The sequence below is a fragment of the Passer montanus genome, unplaced genomic scaffold, assembly GCF_014805655.1.
Source record: "Passer montanus isolate IOZ18808 unplaced genomic scaffold, ASM1480565v1 scaffold9, whole genome shotgun sequence".
NCBI lineage: Eukaryota > Metazoa > Chordata > Aves > Passeriformes > Passeridae > Passer > Passer montanus.
This window is the reverse complement of record NW_024374367.1, coordinates 17,062,239-17,083,317: the sequence shown is the minus strand read 5'-3', so window position 1 is coordinate 17,083,317 and position 21,079 is coordinate 17,062,239. Positions and strand designations below refer to the sequence as shown.

The window sequence follows — 21,079 nt, the reverse complement described above, 5'->3', positions numbered from 1 at the left end:
GGCGGCCCCACGCGCCCCGGTGCTGGGCTTCGCGAGGCGCTGCCTCGGCTGAGGCGCGTGTGCGCTTCACTGATTGCTGCTCGCCTTGGCTGTCTTTGATGAGATGGCTTTCATGGCGAGCTCAGAGTTCGCCGGCTTAAAAGCAGATTGTCATTGACAGGCCTTTGAAGTAAAGAGCTTAAGGGGTAAAGCAGCAGCTTCGAAGCTTTATGAGTGCCAGAATTCACAAGACTTGGAGCTGACACTGTTTGTGACTTGTGTGCAGCTGCTGTCACTGGAGACACAGAAGCACCTGATGTGCGTTAGTGACAAATGCGGTGGCCAGCAAAACTCCTATGGTGGGTGGAAGCATCACTTTCCCTAAAAAACTATCAATAAAGAAACTTAATGAGGTTTCTTGGTGGGTAGGAAGTGTAAAGGTCTGAACTGAAGGTGCAAAATTTGAGTGGAAGTCTAGGGGAGGGAGAGACAGAAGAGGGTAATGTAACTCCCACTGCATCAGTAAACAGTGTCCGTCATCCACAAACCTTAAAATCAGGTGTTTCTGCAGGTTGGAAGCCCTTAGTTCAGGCTACTGGTGTAGCACTGAAGTAGTGATGCTTTGACCTGAGCCAGTACCACTGGCTTCTCCTCAGCCCAGGGAGTAAGTGCTGCTGTCCCTGAGGCTCACTGCTCACTCTGTCTTACTGAAGATTAACATGTAGCAGGTGACTCCATTTTTGGTCCTGAGCCTTCCCTTGGGGTGAATTCTTGGTCCATCTGGAAGTGTCTAGAGGCAAGGAAGGCCTGGTGAGTAGGTGTGCTCACTGGAAGGGCTGTTTCTGTCCTGGTTCTGGGGGAGCTCTTCCTTCTCTTGTCTAGGGACTGTGGGGCTCCCCAGCTTGCAGGGCTTGCGCTGCTCAGCAGCTCTGCAGCCACACAGGGTTCTGGCACCAAACAAACTAGTTTGTTGGAGCTTTGTATACACAGTGTCCAGTTCTGCTGCCTGATGAACCCACCCAGCTGGTCTGGAAGCCATCCAAAATATGGAAGACGGAGAAAGATCTACTTTGTGTGGAATTTGCTTTAGGAAGAAATTGGAACTTGGGGTTTCCCTCCTCCATTTACCACATAAAAGTTGCTGAGTTTGGTTTTCTAAGCATTTCTGTGTCATAGTTTGGGCTGTCTCGCATTCCTGTAATTAAAACTTCTGTCTAATTCAATACAAAGTAGAAATCATTGGAAGTCTACAGATTTTGTTTCCATGTGTTTAGAGAGGTGCATTCTGCAGGAAATGGGTTGTATCTAGTGGGTCTGGGGAAGGGGGAGCAAGGAGCTCCTCCACTTCTCGGGTGAATGGCCTTTGCCTGACTGTGAGCTGGCAACTGTGGCTGCTCTGGAGTCAGGCAAACCTCGTGTTAGTGTTTTCTCTGGTCTTTCTGAGAATTGTTTTGAACCATTCAAAAAGACTTGGTGTGATAATATCTTGGGCTTGGTTTCTAGGAATTTCTGCTAAGCACTCTGGAGGAGGAGTCTTCCCTTTCCACCGGCTTCCCCAGCACATTTAGTGGTGTGGCATGTTCTCCTCAGGTGGCTCTGCAGCTGTCTGCCAGTGAGAGCTGGGTTTTGGCAGCTGAATTCACTGAGTGCAAGTTGTTTCTCAGATGAGCTAGCTGGTTGGCTGCCTCTTGATAGACCTGGAGTGTCCTCACCCCTGAAATACAGGGAGTGGTTTTTGCTGTCCCCCTGAGGCCTGGTGAAGGCTGGTGGCTGTGGCACACTGAATGCTGCTTGGCACAGAGGTCGTGCACTCTCTGTGGGGGCTGGAGCTTGCTAGGGCCAAGAACAGGGGGTCTCTCATTAGCAAGGCTTTTAAAAATGGTGTGTAGGCAATGAACCCTGGGTGGCCCAGGTGACATCCATGGGTCCCTTCCAAGGTCAGCAAATCTGTGAACTTGGTACAATGTTTCCTAGAGGATAAACTGACATCCCTGGAAAGAGTGATGATGGCTGAATGAAATGGAACGTGAAGGTGGCAGTCTAGATGTGCGTTGTCTGCGCTTCTGGAAACTTAGTATTCCTCTATGATTAAATACTTAAAATACTTAACTCCCCTAAGCAGTTGAGACCCTGGATATCGCTACAGCACAGTGAGCTGATTCTTTGGGCTTGAATTTAAGCTTCAAATTCTCAAAATTGTTCTTCCAGCCAAGCAGTTAAGGAAAAAAGAAAGAAGAAAACAAGCAATTGTGTGGAGTTAAATATATTTTTGCAAAATATGTCTTCATACTTTCAGAAACATTTTACAGTAATGCAGGTCTAGTTGACCCTTTTTATTTATAGAGAAGAATCCTACTCATGGACCAAAAATACAAAATGCTTCTATCAAAATAAGATTGAGAACTTTGATTAGGAATCTAGATCTGACACACCATATGAAATGCAAACACAAAACAGGAGTTCTTTGCCCCAAAACCATTTATGTTTTATTAACTTAAATCCAAACCTGAGAAGTTCAGAAGTTTGCCAACACTCCTGAACATTTATGCTATGCAGGTACCCCCCAAGTATGTACTTTATGTGCATGCTGTGTTGGGGCTTCCATCATGCTCTTTGTTGGTCCTTGTTTTGGACAGTGCCTTGATTCTTTAGTCTGACACTGGTCACACAGGCACTCCTGTGGCAAAATACCCAGTGAATATCAAGGCATTTGGTGAGCTGGGAAGTTCTTTCTGAATCGGGGCAATCTGTGATGTGGTATAGTGTTGTATGCCCTGATATGATCAAATTTCATTTGAATGCTTAGAGGATCTCCTTGAGATAATTTATTAGGTTAAATAGTCAGAGTATGAGGTAACTTCAGAGGCTGCTTCTAATTTCAAATATGTCAAAGCCAGTAGAAACACAGTATTTCAAATGAGTTAATTATTTTCTATGAAGGGGACTCTGAATATGTGTGCTGTTTTATTGTTTATCAGGTATTAATGATGTTTGTTATTATGCTTGTTAATTTTGGCAGGTCTTTCTTCTCTACAAAGAAGCTTTGTTGCCAAGATTTACTCTGAAAATGACCTACAGTACTTACTGCAGATGTCTGCAAATGTAGAAGCTGATAAATCATATCTTCTTCCCTCCCCTGACTTTCCTGTTTCCTTTGGAATTTATACTTCTGAATTTTTAAAGTTAGACGTCTGTTGATGATATTTGGATTACAACTGTGAGCATACCTATGCAAAGAGACAAGCTACCCTGAGCACTTTTGAGGTACGTATGCCTGCTGTGACTTAGAACACGTAGAAGAGAAAGGCCATCTGATTAGGGCAAAGAGAGCTCTAGGTATACATATTCTAGATTTAGGCTGATGTGCACTGTTCTGCATGGTTTTAGCAGCAGAATATATATGTACACAGTGAGGCTGTAGGATCACCACAATACCCAGCTGGCATTGTATGGAGAATGACCTTGGTTGAACCTGCTGTGGGAGTACTCAAAAGATTGTCTTGAGAAAAGCTGTATCCACTGCTCACCCATTCAGTTCCTGAATACCACCATGGTCTGCAGAAATTTTCTTCGTCAATGTATGTGACAAACATGCCGCAGTCATTGAAATGTGCCTGGGAGGCCATGGTGGTTGCTCTGTTTGCTTAGGTAAAGCACTCACATGAAGTTACAAAGTACTTGCCTTGAATTTGGAAGCATCTGGAATGATGGTTTGGAAAGAAGGGTATTTTGCTTGCCTTCCTGTGCACAGGTGCTGGCACAGTGGTCTCTGCTCCCAGAAAGGAGCAGTCTCATTAGACAATATGCCTGTCATGTACAAGACACAAGCAGATCTGGGTGGGATTTGCCTTGTTGTTGTGCAGGTTTGTCCCACCCAGGTAACAAGAGATGGACAGCCTTGGCTGTTTCCACAGCATAGAAAGTAACCAGCATGCAGTTTTATTTTCCTGGAAGCTTTTAGCTGTCTATACATATTCTAAACCTGGAATGAGGAAGCTGGCTAACTGCCTCTGTCTGGGCTTAGAGGAGGCTGGTGTGCACTGATAACATCTTTTCCTTCTGTAGACTATTTGGAACTCCCTTTGGTTATCCCTTCTGTGATGTAGATGCCAACGTTCCAGAGCAGTGGTGGTCTTGTCAGTTAATGGTGGCTTACAGTGAAAGGCAGCCAAACATACACCTCTCTGGCTTCCAGAAGAGACATTCATTAGTGGGTTTAGTTTAAAAGGAAAACTAGTTGTGCTGAAAGTAGCTACCCGACTGAATCATTCATCATGGCACATTGCTGGACAGGATGTATTTAGCAGACATCACACACGCTTTTGTTGATAAGCTCCAGTGATTCAGACTGACATGATACTGGAGGGACACAAATCTGACCTACCTCCCTGTCTGGCTTAAAACAGCCTGATGGTGTTGCTGTAACAGGAAGGCAGAATGGGCTGTGTTGCAGTGCAAGTGTGAACTGTGATGGGCAGCAAAGTGCAGTGGTTGGGAAGGGGATCCCTTACATGGAGGAACTGCATCATTCGCCTGCAAGCAGAGCTGGGGCCAGGGATTGGCACCTTGGTGAGATTCGCTGCTACAAGTGGGCAGAAGTTGGTGCAGCACACTTTAAATGTGTTTCTCAGTCTGCCTGGGCAGTGTTATTTGGCTGTGGCAGTGTGCAAATGTAGCATTGGGCAGAAAGGAGGAGCATTGTTTCCTGTAAGCTGCTTTCATAGAAGCTGTAGGAACACATCAGGAGTGGTTTGCTGAGCTGCCCTTTGCCAGCTTAGTGGTGCTTTATGCAGTGTACCAGGGATGTGGATTCTGTAACCCAACGTGGTGCATTTTTTTGGTTATATATAAGTAGGTTATGATCTCTGTAATCCTATCAATTAATGGTGCACATTTAAAAAAAACCTTACCATTCTGTGAAAATAGAACAACTCCTGCAGTATCTTTGAACACCTGTAAGAATACATGGAGTGCCTGTCTCTGTGAGTGTGTATTCCTAAACAGAGTATTAGTAATTATTTCCTTAACTGTAAGATAATGTTGACCTGCCTTTTTAAAACATTGTTTAATGAAAAAACATAACCGCAGTTTAGTTATTCAAACTCATATAACTAAAAGTGAATTACTAAAATGTTAGGTGACAAGGAGATTGAGTATAAAATAGTTTTCGTTTGATATAAAGAAACGGTCTGAAAGGTGAAATTGTGTACATTAAAGAACGTTGCATTAAAACTGTTCTACAGGGTGTCTAAAAAGTTCACAGAACATTAAATGACATTGCAGTGTTGAGGTGAATGGTACTGCCTTTGATAAAGGCAGGTGGGATGCGTTATTACAGTAGGTTTGCAGATACCTATTTACAGTTTCTTCAGGCATAAATTTGGTGAATTTCAGTATATTTTGTATTTGTGTGAGCTGATGGTGTCCTTAACAAATCCAATGGCCTTCCTTACTGAAGCTGTTGACTATTCTTTTCCTGGAAGCCAGTTGCCATGGTGATTATCCTGAGGGCAAATAAATGTTCTTTTCATGGTTCCCAGTTATACTAGTTTTGAGCAAAAGGATTGTGGCCTTTTCTGGGATCACTGAAATGCTGCACCCATAGCACTCCATGTTTGTAAATGACTGCCTGCATCTCATGCTTTAGTGGATCACAGTCATAAGGGGTAGTGTCAGTTGTCTGTGAGAAGCAGTGAGTGTCCTTGCTGTGATCCTGAGGTTGAATAGCAGTTAAAATGGGAGAAATGAACACAGAGTGACTTTGGGTCAGATTTTCTTAAAACTGAACTTAGCCCATTCAGGCCAGTGATGGCTGACTGACTAGTAAGGCAAAAGCTCTGTTGGTGAAAGCCAGTCCCTCCAATGTGTGTGGGGCTGTGGTCCTTTCCTGTGCTGGCTTTCAGCTGGGGTAGCCTCTAGCTCTGGTTGCTACTGATTTATATTAAATGCTTTGTGGAGTAAAATATTCTGTATATGTGAGCCTTTGCATAACAGAAGAACTTGGCTAGTATGCATTGGATACCTCTGAGAAGTTTGACTGCCTGGGCTGCAGAGCATGCTGTGGCAAGAGGAGCAGAGGGGGAGACTGTGTCAGTGGCTGCTTGCTGCTCTGCAGTGCAGTTTCTGTGCTGGTCATGCTTTTGCTGTGGGAGTTAGTTCTCAGCTGGTTTGTTGTGCTGAAAGTTTTGGTTCTGGTTTACTAAAATCCTTTAAATATTTCTCGTGTAATTCCAGTCTGTGGGAGAAGTACAGGGTCCAGTACTGTACAATCTCTTTATTAATAAAATATTAATAGGGCCAGGTAAGGAATTTTGTACATGATGCAAGGTGAGAAGTTGATAGACCTGATGATAGTACTGCCATTCAGAGGCGCCTGGATAGACTTGATGAATAGGCAGGCAGGAACCTCACGAGGTTCATTAAAGGGAAAGAGGAAGCTCTGCACCTGGGGAGGACCCACCCGGTGTAGTTGGTGTTCTGTAGCAACCCATGTACCTGTACTGGGGGCCTGACCAGCTGCAAAGCTGCTCTGCAGCTAGCAAACAGGTGTTCTGGCAGAAACCCAAACTGCACAACAGCTCTGTAAGGGGCCGTTAACTTGGGTCTTGCTTTTGGCTCTGATTATAAGCCTGCACCTTCTCAGTGGTAGCTGAAATTCAGCCTTATTTCAAATAAGACTGCTCTCTTCTTGTGCTGCTTCGGGTAAAGATTTGTGGATTTTTTTATGTGGACTCTACCATGAATGTGGGAGGAAACGTTCTGATTTTGGCTGAGGTTTTAAATGCGTGACTACTTGTTTCCCATTGGCAACAAAGTAGTCAAGCCCAATTGCTTTGTACCACATTACTGCCTCTGTGCAGCTGGATGTGGAGGCGGATGTTGAAGAGCAGCATATTTGTGAGTGGCTGCTTTGCTGTGCTGTGTTTGTGCAGTTTGTGTATGTGTGTCTCTAAAATCCATTATAAGATCTAATAGAAGAAAAGGACCATAGATATGCATCAGTATTTTTATTGCAGGAGTCCAACAAGTGAGCAAAGCAGGGAATTCACAAGTCCGTGTGGTAGCAGTTGATGGATGGCTAACATGGGTCCTGTTCCAAAAGGTGCTGCTCTGAGGGGATAGGGAGTTGTGGCTGTGCTGGGCTGGTTCCTTGGCACCTGAAGAGGCCTGGCAGCATGTCTGTGTGCTGCAGGGCAGGTGCCCATGGCTCTGCTCACACGGTGTCTCTGAGATACACGGGCCAGGCTGATGCTGTTCCTACTCGTTAGGGTACATAGGAATGGAGTTCTACTGTTCCTTGTCTCAAGCTCTGCTTGAGCCTACCTGGGACTGGGAGAAGTGGCTCTAATGAGTCAAGCCAAAAACACCTTTTACATGTCTCCTGTTTCTGTTGACAGCTGATAGCAGGTTTTTAATACTGAGAACAGGTAAGAAGGTGTGGGTGGGGGTAGTCTTTTACTGATAGGTCCTCCCAGTCTCCTGCAAGTGCTGACTGAAGGACTTCAAGCAGTGTTTGCTGGGCAACCTGAACATCTTGTTTGTAGTCCTGCAGGGAGGAATGTGCTAATGCTTGATTAGAAAAGGCCATGTAAACAAACTGGCCCCAGATTAAGGCCACTACTATTACACAATTTTTTAAAAGAGTTGCACTTAAGTAAAAGTTCCCTAGAGTAGCAGTCTTGAAGAAGGATTAGGAGGGAGAATTTTCTTCTGAAGAGCAGGATGAAGCTGTCCATGGTTGAGCAGCATCAACAGTCAGAATAGCGATGACTATTGACTTCTGGTCAGAATTTGTCTTGCCAGATTTGTGTCACATTTTAAACAATGCTGGTAGAAAGAGCTGGTTTTGAATCATCAGTGGGAGTATTTTACCACTCTGTGTGAGGTTAGTTCTACTTCTTTCACGAGTCATTGTAAATATGATACTTTCCAAAATTCAGGGCTAAAAGCACATGTTAAAATCACACATAGTGTGGGGTGTGGGTTGGTGGTAGATGATATCTTTCTTTACAAGCCCGCTAATTTAACTTGTTTTAACCTCCTTACAACTGTAAGCCTGGAATAAACCTTTCTTTTAGAACTAGAGTTGCTAAATCTTGCCAGCTTCTCTGCTGGCATTATCACAAGTAATTCTACTAGGAGTTAAAATGAGAGGCCATCTCTTCTTTTCTTTGTATTATTAGAGTGCTTAGACGTTGTTCTCTTTAATGCCAGAAATAGGTGTAGTATAACCTTGTGTCTTCCCTTGGAAGTGGAATGAAAATACCTGTATTTCCACTTTATGGTTCTCTTGTTCCTGACATTTGAGTCAGCTTTGACACACAGAAGGTGGCAGTGTCTCTGGCAGACAGGCAATGAGGAGATAAGAGCAGCTTTGATCTCTCCCCTGCATCCCTTCCTCTCCTGAAAAGATCCTGCTGAAATTCTTGCCATGGCCTAGTACTGTTGCATTTTTCCAGAGACTGAAGAATCAGATCCAGATAATGCAAATGTTAATAGGGGAGGTTAATAGTAGGAGTGCAACTGACCACTAAAATATTGGAGATGCTTCAAGGAATTAAATCCATTCTTTTCTTTGTGGAAGACACATTGTTTTGAATATTTGCTTAACACTTCTTCAGTCTTTTCCTTTAGGGGAGGGAGTTTCTCTGTTTGCAAAATGCATATTTGATCTGTGGAAGTGAAATCACTTGTATCCTGATAAGTCTGTGCTGAACCTCATGCAAGTTCCTGTTTCTGCAGCTGTTGTGGGCATAGCATCAGATAGGAAGTTTTTGGTAACACCATTTGGGAGTAATTATGTACCCTGTCTATTTCCTCTCTTTAACCTTATTCTAAAGTTGTTATAACTGGGTTTATGGTCAGATTTGTCCCTCAGTCCTGTCTTCCTTCAAATAAGAGGGTTTTTTTGTATTGGTTCATATCACAGCCCTGGAAATATCTGTGCCTACAAAAGCTAAAATTGGATGCCATGCTGTGGTTCTGAAAATGAGCCCCAGGGGACAAAAGAGGTTGGAAATTCCTTAAGTTGCTATTTCTGTTGTACTTCTTGTGTTGTGAAAGGACGGCTTCATATCCCTGCTTGGACTGTGGCTGGAGATGTCCCTTCAGTGTTCTTCAGTGAAGCCTTGAGTTCAGAGCATGCACTTGCTTGGTTTGTAGAACACGTAAATATGGGTGCAACATTTTTCCCTTTTGCAGAGGTGTTTTAGTGGAAATGCTGCTGTTTGGCCTTAACTTCTGTTTGGTTTTGAGGAAGAGCGGGTGAGGATATCCGTTTTCTGAAACAAGCCACTAAATTAAGTGGAAGCATCAACTGTCAGCCCTCCTGTGGCAGACCACACACTTTTGAATTGCAGGTTTCCTCTTGAGCCTAATAAAGCAGGCTGTCTTTATAATAATTCTTCATCCAGTTTGTTTTTCTTCTAAAATCCCTGCATATTGGTAGTATAGAAATGGAATTTCTTCTATATGAAGATCTTTTTCAAAAATGTGTTCATTCATTTTTTCCAAGTTCCTAATATTTGCTGTCATCACTTTCTTCATATTCTAGCATCTCACTTCAGTGGATCAGAGTGACCCTTTCTTTCCGTCTCTCTGTCTTGGACGTGGGAATCTGATGTGGAATAAAACAGTCAAAATACTCCTCTTGTGCAGAGTTCTTGTGGTGTTCATCTGAAGAATAGTGTGCTCCCTGTTTTCAAGAACTGGTTGAGTTAATGATTATCTTTGGAAAATCTGAGTGATTTGGCTGTATTTCAGAATAGTCCTTGAGGCTGGCTAGGGAAGTGTGGTCACCGTGTCTGGTCTCAGCTGTCCTCTTGTCATCCCCTAGCAAGCACCTGGCCTTAGGGTCGTTTTCAGAAATGTACAGGCAGGAGCTGCCCATGCAAGGAGCTGTGGCAGGTGCAAATGTGTCTGAGTGCTCACAGCTTTTAACTCCTGTGAGGTGAACATCAGGTAAACCAGAGACAGCTGTTTGACCTGTGCTGGGAGTGTGGAGAATGACTAAATAGGAGAAGAAAATAAAATCTATATGGTGCAGGTTGGAGCGCTGACATCTTCCTCTGCTTTCAGCCTGTGGTGGAGGCCATAAATCCCAACAGAAAATGCTCCTTCACAAGAAGTTCTTGATTAACTCCATAAGATTCAGTTTTAACTTCAGTTAAACTTTCAGTTTAAATGCAGTCATATTTGTATCCCTTCAGTTATTTGAAAGAGTTTAAAATAGAACAGCTTCCAGGGGCACTTACATTTCAATGGGAAAAAATTACTAAAAAAAAAAAAAAAAATTAGAAGTTGGAATCATGCTCGTTCTTTGTTGTTTTTGTATATCTTTCCTCCTGTTTTCAGTATTGTATCTCATACCCAATTTCTTTTGCAGTTCTGTTCGGTGGAGGGACTGCTGTGGGTCAGCCATGCTAAAGGGCAAATGATGGAGGCAAGTACAAGTTTATCCTTTCACTATTATTTAATGTTGGTTTTGCCAGTTCTTCCTTTTGAACTGTTTTGTTTCCCAGGGCTCCTGGGAAATAATTACACAAATGAAGGACTGTGTTGGAATGTTCTGGGATGTAATAATGTTATAACATCTGCTCAGTTGGCTCTATATGTTATTGTGAATTTTGTTCCTGATGTAGTATATTCTTGTACAAATCAGAAATTCATGTTTTTGAACTTTATGCTATAAAGTATTGTTTCCTCCCACTAACAGAATATAAAGGTGGTTGTAAGTAGAGAAAACAAAAGTGAGCACAAAAGTTGAATCCTAATGCAAATAAGTGTGCTAATTAATTCTGAAGATTTGCAATTCTTCACACTTATTTTTTTTCCCCAGAAGTAAATACTAGAACAAATAAATATTTGTAAGGATCTTCGTACCACATGTGTAATTTGCAGAGCTCATTTCAGGCTCACAACAGATTCATCCTATGGAAATAGAAATAGGAGATGACTACAAAGCTCCCATTAGGAGCCTCTGAGAGGCCATATAATTTCAGAAATCTGTCCCAGAATACAGAGGGTGATCATGCCTAGTTTGTGAGCTCACTGTGGGCTGGTTTGTAAACTGCCAGAGGGTTAATTTAAGCAGGCTAGTTTTTTGTAGCAGATAATGCATGGAATTCCAGTTAGACTCAGGTGGTGTTCTTTAAGACCAGTGGCATTGCCAGTGATGATGTGGATAGAGAGCATGCAAGAGATCAAAGAGATCCTGGCTGGAGAGTTTACCAATCATCTTAGATAAGAACTGAAGTTCTTCAGTGAGTCCTGACTGAAAATAAATGCTGAGTGAATTAGCTAAAATGAAAAAGGCAGTTATGGGTCAGCTGTCAGGTTTGTATTTTATATGCCAAATAGTTTTGGGACTCTTGCTTTTTAAGATGGTGAGTTTTGTTCACTGAACCATTTGGTCTGTTGGTTAAAAAAAGAGCATCTAGTTTGAAGATTTTTTGTCCCAAAACATAAATTGAGTGGAGACCTGTAGTCTAATTTTCTGCAAAACCTGTTACCTGAGGGGGAAAAAAAAAGATTAAGAAAGAGGAAGCTCAAAAGCCAAAGCATACTACTAGACAGAAAGGTACTTTAATTAATTTAAGAAAGTGTTAAGTATGCAGGTACGTTGTTGGCACATCTTTTTTCTTCTGCCACACAATTGCTGAATGAATGTGGGTCACTATATTTTTCTTGGATGTAGTTTATTCCTTTGCATTTAATGTGTTACTGATTAAACTGGCCAGTTTATTTACACTCAATGCTTATAGCATCTTCAAAGCACTGAGATAAAGTCCTGCATGATTCCAGTGTTCTGCTTTCTGTAAGTACTGAGTTTCTTCTTGCCTCTAGCTAATAGCAGTGACACTTGGAAAAAGAGAGAAGCAGCTCTTCTGATATTTTTGGACGGCAATTTGGAAAGCATTTTGAATATCTGTTTAACCCACTGTGTTAGGCTTCAGATGCACAAAATCAAGAGCACTCCAGTTGTAAACTCAATGCATTATGTTTCTGCAGCTGTTCTAGCATAGAAATGAACATTCTCAAATCCGAAATATGCTGAGTTTCAAATAATTATTTTCTGAAGCACAAACTGCTTTCTGCCAAGATTGAGGTAGACCTCTGTGAGCTGGTTTCTATATTTATAGAAACCTAATCAAAGTTCTGTCTTGCAGAAAACAGTGGTCAGCTTCTGAGCATGTGATCTCATGGTGCTGATGTAAAACCCTTTCAGTTACTGTATCCTTCCTTCCTTCCTCCCTTTCTTCCCCATACCTTTGCTGACCTTCTCCCACAGTTGTTGCTATGAGCAAGTGCTGAGCTGCACTGTTGTATAATCCAGTCCTGCGTGAGCCCAGGGAATGACTCGGGTTGAGCTCTCTAAGAACAGCTGCGTAGTTCCTGTGCCAGAGGCTGAACTCCACATACCTGGTGCTGATCCCTTGCAGATTTGGTTGCTTAATCTACTTTTCAAAAGGCATTCTTCTTTCCTCTGAGAACTGTGGACAAGAGCATGCCAATAGAAAGCATTTCCCTTGCCTGTTCTTGCTTGAAGATAGATTTTCACATCTAGTTTCCAGTGCCGTCAGTGGATGCTGGCTGTAATAAAGCATTTCTCACTATGTGGAAATGAATAACTCATTTGGAAATGTTCTGGTTTTTTGCATGTATTAAATACTGTTAAGTTAGAGTCTTAGTATCAGATCTTTGTCAAAGAGCAAAATTAATTCTGCCTAAGACTAACATGCTCTTCAGAAGTTTAACCTCATGTTAGATGTTATTATGGGCTTGTTCTTAATAAACAAAACTCCACTGGTTTCTTCTTGCTTCTCCCCTTTTTGAACAGCTTTTTTACCTTTCTTGCTTTCCTGCACCCTCTGTGCTGGACTTCTCCCCCCAGGCAATGAATGACTTGTCTCACACAAGCTTTGGCTTCTGCGTACAGCCTAGATGCAACTAATGCCACATGGAGGGGTGCTCCAAGGACTGATACTTTTTATTTTGTTAATGGCATGTTTTGCACATTGGATTTTTAACCCACACTTGCTGCATGGATGTATAATAATGACTACTCTTTTGTTTAACATTAGATAAGCATGAGATCACCGTGGCACAGCTGCATGTATAGTCACTCTTGAAGCAATTACACACCTAATTGGCTGGCAGTCTTGGCATTTTCAAAATAAACACAAGCCTTTTAAAGAAAGGGGACGTATTTATGTATGAATAGTCAAATAAACTTGTTGGGTGTCAGCAATGGAGCCGTCGGGCACTGAACAGTTGTCTGATGACCCTGATCCTGGAGGCAAATCCCAAGATCAAGAGACCAAAAAACAACATGAATCAGAGCAAAAATTATCCAAAATAACGCATAATGCTTTGGAGAACATTAATGTCATTGGTCAAGGCTTGAAGCACCTGTTCCAGCATCAGCGCAGGAGGTCGTCTGTTTCTCCACATGATGTCCAGCAAGCTCAGGCTGAGCTGGAGCCTGACCTGGATTTGGAAAGCCAAAGCGTCTGTGCTGAAATTGATGGTGTCTCCACCCACCCCACAGCTCTGAACCGGGTGCTTCAGCAGATCAGAGTGCCACCCAAAATGAAGAGAGGGACCAGCCTGCACAGCAGGTGGGGCAAGGGAGATGCCCCGAAAGGAAGCCCGCAGATCAACAGAAGGTCTGCTCAGGATATTCAGTCGGGTCGGCCCAGATCATCATCCACTACAGATGCTCCCACAAACTTGTCTGTGATGGAGATTGCTTCTTCTATCTATGTAGGTGGAGAAGAGGCCACAGCAGCAGCAGTAAGTTACTCAGATTTACCTTTGATCTTTATCATCTCTTTGTATGTTTTCTTAAGCCCTTTGAAATCTTGTTTTGAAAAGCAGGTTTCTTTCAGCAAATTCAAGTGATGCTGTGTTCAAAAGCTTCTTCAGTGGTGAAGCAAAGAGTTTAAAAGATGCAAGCATTAGTCATTTTCTCACATGGCAGGTGGCTGATTTTATATGTATTTGATCAGTGAAATGAGAGCTACTTCTGAAACATATTAGGTTGTTTGGATGGCACACCTCAATCAAACAAGGAGCGATGGGCTGAGCAGCAGCCAGAGTAGTCCTTTTTAGCAACTCTTAGCTAGTTCCTGCAAAAAAACCTTCCATTTTCCTAGTCATTTGGTAAATCTTTTTAATTCCTCTCTTATTTTCTTTTGTATTTTATAAAAGCAAAGAATTCTAGTGTGAGTGGATGGTGCTGTTGGTCTTTTAGGCTGTGAGAGGCTCTGGGAGCATGGGCTGCAGCCTGTGCTACTGTCCAACACCTCAGTGCTGGGTTGCCTGCACATGGTTTAGATCAGCCTGGCTGCTCTGCTGATGGGGGATTACTGCTGTCTCCTTCAGTTTGTCCTGCCTATGTGGGAAAAGGATTCAGTGAAATGACAGTCTCTGTTCTGTGACATTCTTGCAAAGTTTGCCTGTCAGCTTATTGATGATACCAAAATGCAAGCAGTGTTTGTCTTACCGTTTCTCTCCTTTCCCAGATCAATTTAGTTGAAGCATTCTTGAAGTTTGATGGGGTTTTGTTTGTTTGCTTTTTGGAATACTAGTTTTCTGATAAGCTAATTTTAGCTTGTTCAGGACACTGGTTCAGAGAGTCCTCTGAAAAACAGCCCTTAATAACAAAGGGGTCTGTGGAGGCTGGATATACTTTAGGTAGTTCCCTCTTGCAGGGAACATGGGAGGAGTCTGCCTGGAGCTGTGTCTGAAGCTTTTGCCTCTTGCCAACTGTTGCAACAACAGAGATAGTAATAAAGTAGTTGTGAAAAGCATGCACTCTCCTGGGCTGGTTAAGTTAGTCAAGCTATTGAGAGTTGCGAGAAAGAGACCTCATAATATTTTCAGGTTTATTTCTATATTGCCTCTCTTCATTGTGAGTGAACTCATGATACTTGTTTCAGGAGAATTTTAGGGAAAATTGTTCATTTGTTGATTTAAAACTGTAGTCCCTTTACTTCATGTATGAGCAGGGAGGTTGAACAGGCCTAAGCATATTAGGTAAATAATGTGGGAATATGGGGAAAGGTCTTTTCTCCCAACTGCACAGTTTGTCTGATGAAATGTTTGCCCGGAGTGGTGGTTTCCAAAGCGGAATGTGGGTAGGACAGTCCCCTGGAGTAGGAAGGAAGTACTTTTTGGTTTGTTTTTATCTTTATTTTCCTTTATAGTTTGGATTTCTGTGTATGTTTTAAAATAAGCATATTGTATTAGTTGAGTAGTATATACACATAGTTTATAAATAAGCATATATGTATTGGGAGTCCATGGTCAAACATTTTGTACTGATTGAGTGTGCAAAGTTTGGAAACCACTGGGATCATGTGGCAGGAGTGACAGGAAAAATGGAGACTGTTAATCTGATAGCATTCTGCTACAGCATTGTGCAGATGTGAGAGCAAGTTTAGGAGTCACTTTTTGGCATATAAGGGCCTGTGATTAGGTGAAGCAGCCACTTTCACCTGCAGCTGCTGTTCTCTGGAGCAGCATGTGGTGTGGAAGAGTGGCTGGGGACGGGGCCCCTGGCCTTGTCAGGCAGCTGGGGAGCCATCCTTGGTGCTGCTGGCTGTGCCCTTGGTGGCCTGAGGGATAGGGGCTGCACGGGCTTTCTTCCCTCCCTCTTGGAGAGAGGAGAGAGCGGGACTGGAGTCTGACAGAAGAAAACAAAATGAGGGAGGAAAGGCCACCTTTGGGAACTAAACCATCAGAGACCTCTGTGACCAGTTGAGTCTTGGTAGAGCTTAGTGAATTTCTAGCTGCTTTTTAATATTTGCATCATCTTGTGACAGACAATAACAATGTATAGTGTAGGTCTAAAGTGACACCGCCAAAGAAATACTGCTGTGGGGAATGAGACATAAAATGAGAGGGAGATGTGAAGGTCAGTCCCTTGTACTGAAATCAGGTTGCACGTGCCTCTTTTCTGTTACTACCTTTGTCTTTTAGCAGGTAGTCTGTAGGAGGGGGGAAAAAAGATGGGCGGGAGAGTTGGACTCTTTCTTTTCCTGGAAAATTTTCACAGGTCGGGGTGGTGTACTTCATTTTATCTCCTGAGAGCAGGTAACAGCACTATCTCACAGTGTGGCACAAGGGTTGGAAGAGTTATTCATTAGTTTAGTGCCACCTTCCAAAAGCGGGGATCTCTATCCCTTCATGCCTCCAAGAGCCTGAAAGGTCAAGACTGCTGCAATATTGCTATGCAATCTGCATAATGTTGGGAGCTGTAAAAATCACATGAACTACATTTGACTTAATTTGCACGGGAAACAAAAAGTAAAAATTGGAAAATACAAATGTTGTTTTTTTTCACAGAGAGCAACAGAAGGTTGTCTGATACTCCATGAAAAGCACTGTGTGTGTTTGCTGTATTAACAAAATGTCTTGCTGTTATTTTAGTCTTGAGACGTACTGTCTTGGCTATGCCATGTGTTTGTACATACTAGGTTTAAAGTATGTTGATGCCACTCGAAGTTACAAATTAATGGGAGACAGCTTCAGGTTAAATGCAGATGATTGTACAGCTTTAAATAATATATAGCAGCTTTTACTGAATTTTCAGTAGAGATGTAATGCATTTGTAAATCAACTCTATGTAAATTTTAAATCACTTATATGATTATTAACAGAGCTTCTTGGTTTCTAAAATCAGTAAAGCATAATGCAGTCATTTGGTAAATCATCCTTATAATAGATGTCAGTGCTGTTTTCTTTGGAGAAGCAGAAGCCAGCTTAACACTCAGGCTGCTTTATTGCTGGAATTTATGACTACAAATTAATGAGTTGTTAAGTTGCAAAAACTAATTCTTCTTTCAACAATTTGTATTGGAAAATTATTTACAACACACTTCAAATGAGAATCAGTAAAGGGCCAGGAAAAATCTGAAATCATTAGAGTAAACAAAGTTTGATGTAAATTCAAACTTTAAATACTGTCTTTACATTCTGAGGTATTTGAAGTTGTTTCATACAGTGTTACTTTAACCCTAAATTCTCCTATTTTATTTAACCTCACTGAGATTAGATTTACATAATGAAGCTTAAGAAATAGAAATAGTTTGTTTGAAGTGTCTGGCAGATAATGCTCAGTCATCAGGGCTGAGGCCTCCAGACCCCTGGGTTCTACCAAGCCTGCATGGATTGTCTCTACATCTAACTTTCACTTAATTTTTTTTTTGTTGTTTTGTGCTCACTTTCTCAACACTTTGCCTATTTGTCTACTTCAGCTTCTTGTGATGTTATCTTTTAAATAAATTTTTTACCTTTTCCTTTTAATAAAGCCACACCAATTTCACTTCCTTGGTTTTGGTGTTTGCTGCTGACAGTGGTGCTACACTGACTCACCTTCCATCAGCAGGGAGTATTTCCTTCAAAATTATTTAAGAATTTCATAAATCCATCTATAATTAGAAAAATGTCACTGAGCTACAGCATTGATCCATCTGTTGTGAACATATGGGCTCTACAAGCTACAAGGAACAGAGAAAGAACTCATAGAATGGAAAAGTTGTGATTTAATTATGACAAGAACTACATAACATAGGATTTGTAGTCAACCAATATAACTGTTTTCTGGTTCCTGTCTTCCACCATTGTTTGCTTTGCTGGTACCTCCCCTGTCATGACACAGCTTGTTCCTGCTGGTGTTGGATGTGTGCCAGTGGCTCTGGGGCTCCTCTGCCCTGTCAGGTAACAGGTGTTGAGCTGCACAGGGCTGTGACCATGCCTTGATGTCACCTGTGTCACTGTGCTGGCACTGCTCTTGTGGCAGGAATTCTGCTCTGCATTCCTTTCTTTCATTATTTTTCTCCCAGTATTGAGATCTTTGACAGTTAGGAAGAGTAGCGAACATTTTGTTTGCTTCACATGCTCTGTACCTGCTTACTAGGGCATTGAAGTGAGAGGTGATGGGCTCAGTCAGGGAGCTGCAGGCACTGCACACCCTTGTGTGCCATGCAGCCTTACTGCTTTTAGGATTTGACTGTGACTGCAGAAGGTTTTGCTATGAGTAGATGAAGGAAGTCAGCAGGCTTGCATTGCTGAGAAATTAGCCTTCATTTATATTTTATCAGAGGATTATGTTATCAGAGCATTATTCTATATGCTTTTGTGGGCTACTGTGAAATTGTCAGTGCTTCTTATTGGAACAGCAGGAGTGTTACTTGTTGCAGAACTGTTTTGTCAGGCATGGATGAGCAGGAGCCCATGTGCTTCAGTCTTGCTTACTACTGAAGCTTAAAGACCTGTTAAACACATCTGGGCTATTTCCACATCTTCCATGTTTTGTGGAGTCAAGCCCTGCGTGTCATCCTTCTGTGCAAGGCTGCACAGTGATTGGAGTTTATGCTTGATGCTGCCTACATAAATGCTGTGTTGAGCTTAGCTAAAGCTTGTGATTTATTTGCTTGTTGGGTTGGTCCTGGTCGATGCTATTACATTTGCTTTTTAACCGTAGGTGCTATGTCTGAACACAGACACTTTCTTTGGAAAAGGAAACCTTATCAGGCTGGCCATATCCACGAGGTAAATTGCAGAAGCGCAAAGGGAAATTTTGTAATTAAATTCCAGGGTGTGCTAAGAAACCAGGCCTGCCTCATGGGGCAGCTGTGGAAGGGCAGGGCTCAGAGCAGGGAAGCTCCAGGAACTGAGTTTTCCAGCCAGCTCCTGAGAGTCCCCTTCTGCCTGCGTCACATGCAGAGTACTGTGTGCAAGGAAAAGATATGTGCAAGATATGGTCTTGATATTAGTTTGTCTTGCCTCTGTTCTGTCTTGGACTGTTTAAACTTCTGAAAGCTCCTATCCCATCACCGTTTTTTCCCACCCCTTTTTTTCTTTGTTCCAGCTATATGAACCAGATGGAAGTTATCTTTCTTCATGTGCTGGGCACCATTTTGTCATTTACATTGCATTTTTAAAAATAGCTGTAGCCAATGTGTGTCTTTCACTCCTGATCCACAGTTTCTGGCATGTGAGATGTCTTCTTAGGCCTCATGCTTCCTTTTTCAGGAGCTTCCTCTTTCCCCAGCTTGCTTATTTCACATAGCAGGGTCAGTTTCCAGCTGTCTCCTGATTAGATACACCTACACTTTCCTTTTCATGTCTATAAGCCCATTACACACACACAACCTCCCCCACTAAACACTGTGCCAGAAAGCTTTGGAGGGTGATGTCCTCAAAATGTTGTATTGTTAACTGAAGCGGGGCGGGGGGGGGGTTGGTTAGGTGTTGATATTTTTTTCCCCTGCCAATGTTTTATGCGTGGATGCTGCCAAGTTTTGGAGACAGGAGTCCTTATTTCTTGTCTGTTCTGCAAAGCCCCTGGGCCAAGGTTGGACCCTGGGTGCTGGGGCCAGGCTGCAGTGTTACTGCACTGGCCCTGGGGCTCGCAGAGGCAACAGAGCTGCCTGCTCAGGCTGTTCAGAGAACTTAGAGGTTCTCTTGCCATACAACAAAAGCATCATACAATCTCTGCTTTAAGCACTGGTTTATGTGAAGAACAAGGTTAAGCCTAGAGCAGCTGTCAGAGTTTAGCAAGGGCTGTGATAGTCTCTTTCAGGTAAAGGTGGAAAACTCTGATGGTGGTGTAACTTTGCCTGTAAATAGGTTGACCTTGTGTTAACTCATGTTTGTATGTCTCTTCAGAATAATGAGTTTTGGATGAGCCTGATTCTGTGGTGCTGAGCTCCTCCACTCTCAGTGGGAATGAAGGACATTGAGTATTTTGTGGTGTAAGGGAGAATAAATTCTTAATAAACCTCTGCACACAACATGGTTTTAGTTCACAGTATTGTTCCATTCTCTGTTTTCTCAATTTGTTGTTGAAATAGAAGGGCAAATGCTAGCCCAAAACAGCAGATCAGATTTTTCTGAATACCTCATTTACATATATTTGCATGTGAAATAATCCTGCCACATGTTGTTAGGCTTTGTATAGAAGCTGAGAAATGAGATTGTCATAGCATTGAAAGTGTAATAATTAAAATCTTACTGAGATACTTCAGTTGGGCTTTTATTTCAAGCAGTCTAAACATTCTTGCAGAGTTCTTTTCTTGTAGAGGCAGCCCACTGAGCTGAGAAAATCAGGATAGTGGTTGTTTGAAAATGGCTGAGCCTGCACCGATCTCATTTGGGTCTCATGTACTTATAAAGCTTTTTGTGGGGTAATTAATTATGTGTCCAGACCAGAACAATATTGATGTTTGAGAGATATGAAATTATTGGTACTTTGGTGAGCAGTTGTGCCCACATGAACTTTTATCCATGCTGTGACCCACATGCAGGGCCCAGCACCTGGCCTTGTGAAACCTCACTGTGATTTTTACCAAACCTGTATGGTTTGCTGTCACCTGGGCATGACACCAGCGTTGGTGCTGGAGCATGGCTGTAGTGAGGTCAGGTTATTCAGCTTGGGTTCTGGACAGGGAATTGGTTTGGAATGTTTGGTGGAAGCCCTTGGCTGACACCTTCTGGCATCACTGAGAAGACAGACCAACTTGGATTAATTTAGTATGAAGCCGTTTGGTGGATTTTTTGCTTTTTGCCTCCATAGGCCCAGACATTTTCAGGTTGCCGTTTGCTTGTCTTAGGGCTGCAGGGATGAGAGAACGGATTTAACTGTCCTGCAGTGGGATTCTCACAGAGCAGCTTTTCAAGGCTTCGCTCACTTCAGTCCTACTGTATCCTGACAGAACTTCACATGTCCTCATCCACTTGTCAGTTTTGACAATAAGTTTTCATAAATATTTCAAATATCTTTGGGTTTTGGTTATCAACTTAAATCTATATTCTGTTAATGTCCATATTTTAGAAAATTACTACATATACTTTTGGCATAAGTTTACAGTCCAGTTTGCAGCTGCATCAATATTTTCCAGATGATGTTAATCCCATAGGTATCACAAACCTACCAGCAATAAGCTTGCTTTTCTTAATTACTTACAGTGACTCTTTCCAACTGTTCACACTGGTTTGCACACTGCATGATAACATAAACAAGACAGCAAGGTGCCATCCTTTCAGTATATGTAGCACAGTTGTGAAAAAATGAACAGTTTCTCTCCAGCTG

At 42.4% G+C, this 21,079-nt stretch overlaps 1 protein-coding gene across 3 annotated transcripts in view; it reads left to right on the top strand.

Annotated features, from left to right (window-relative positions):
* The first annotated feature begins 2 nt into the window (after positions 1 to 2).
* Positions 3 to 21,079, top strand: part of TMCC1 (transmembrane and coiled-coil domain family 1) — a 63,958-nt gene continuing 42,881 nt past the window's right edge. The window contains exons 1-4 of one of the 3 annotated variants that reach the window (XM_039733999.1): positions 3 to 338; positions 2,999 to 3,243; positions 10,364 to 10,420; positions 13,062 to 13,773. In XM_039733999.1, coding sequence (XP_039589933.1) covers positions 13,228 to 13,773 — 546 coding nt within the window. In that variant the 5' untranslated portion in view covers positions 3 to 338; positions 2,999 to 3,243; positions 10,364 to 10,420; positions 13,062 to 13,227. The remainder of the gene's footprint in view (positions 339 to 2,998; positions 3,244 to 10,363; positions 10,421 to 13,061; positions 13,774 to 21,079) is intronic. The other 2 variants (XM_039734001.1, XM_039734003.1) reach the window with 2 other exon arrangements.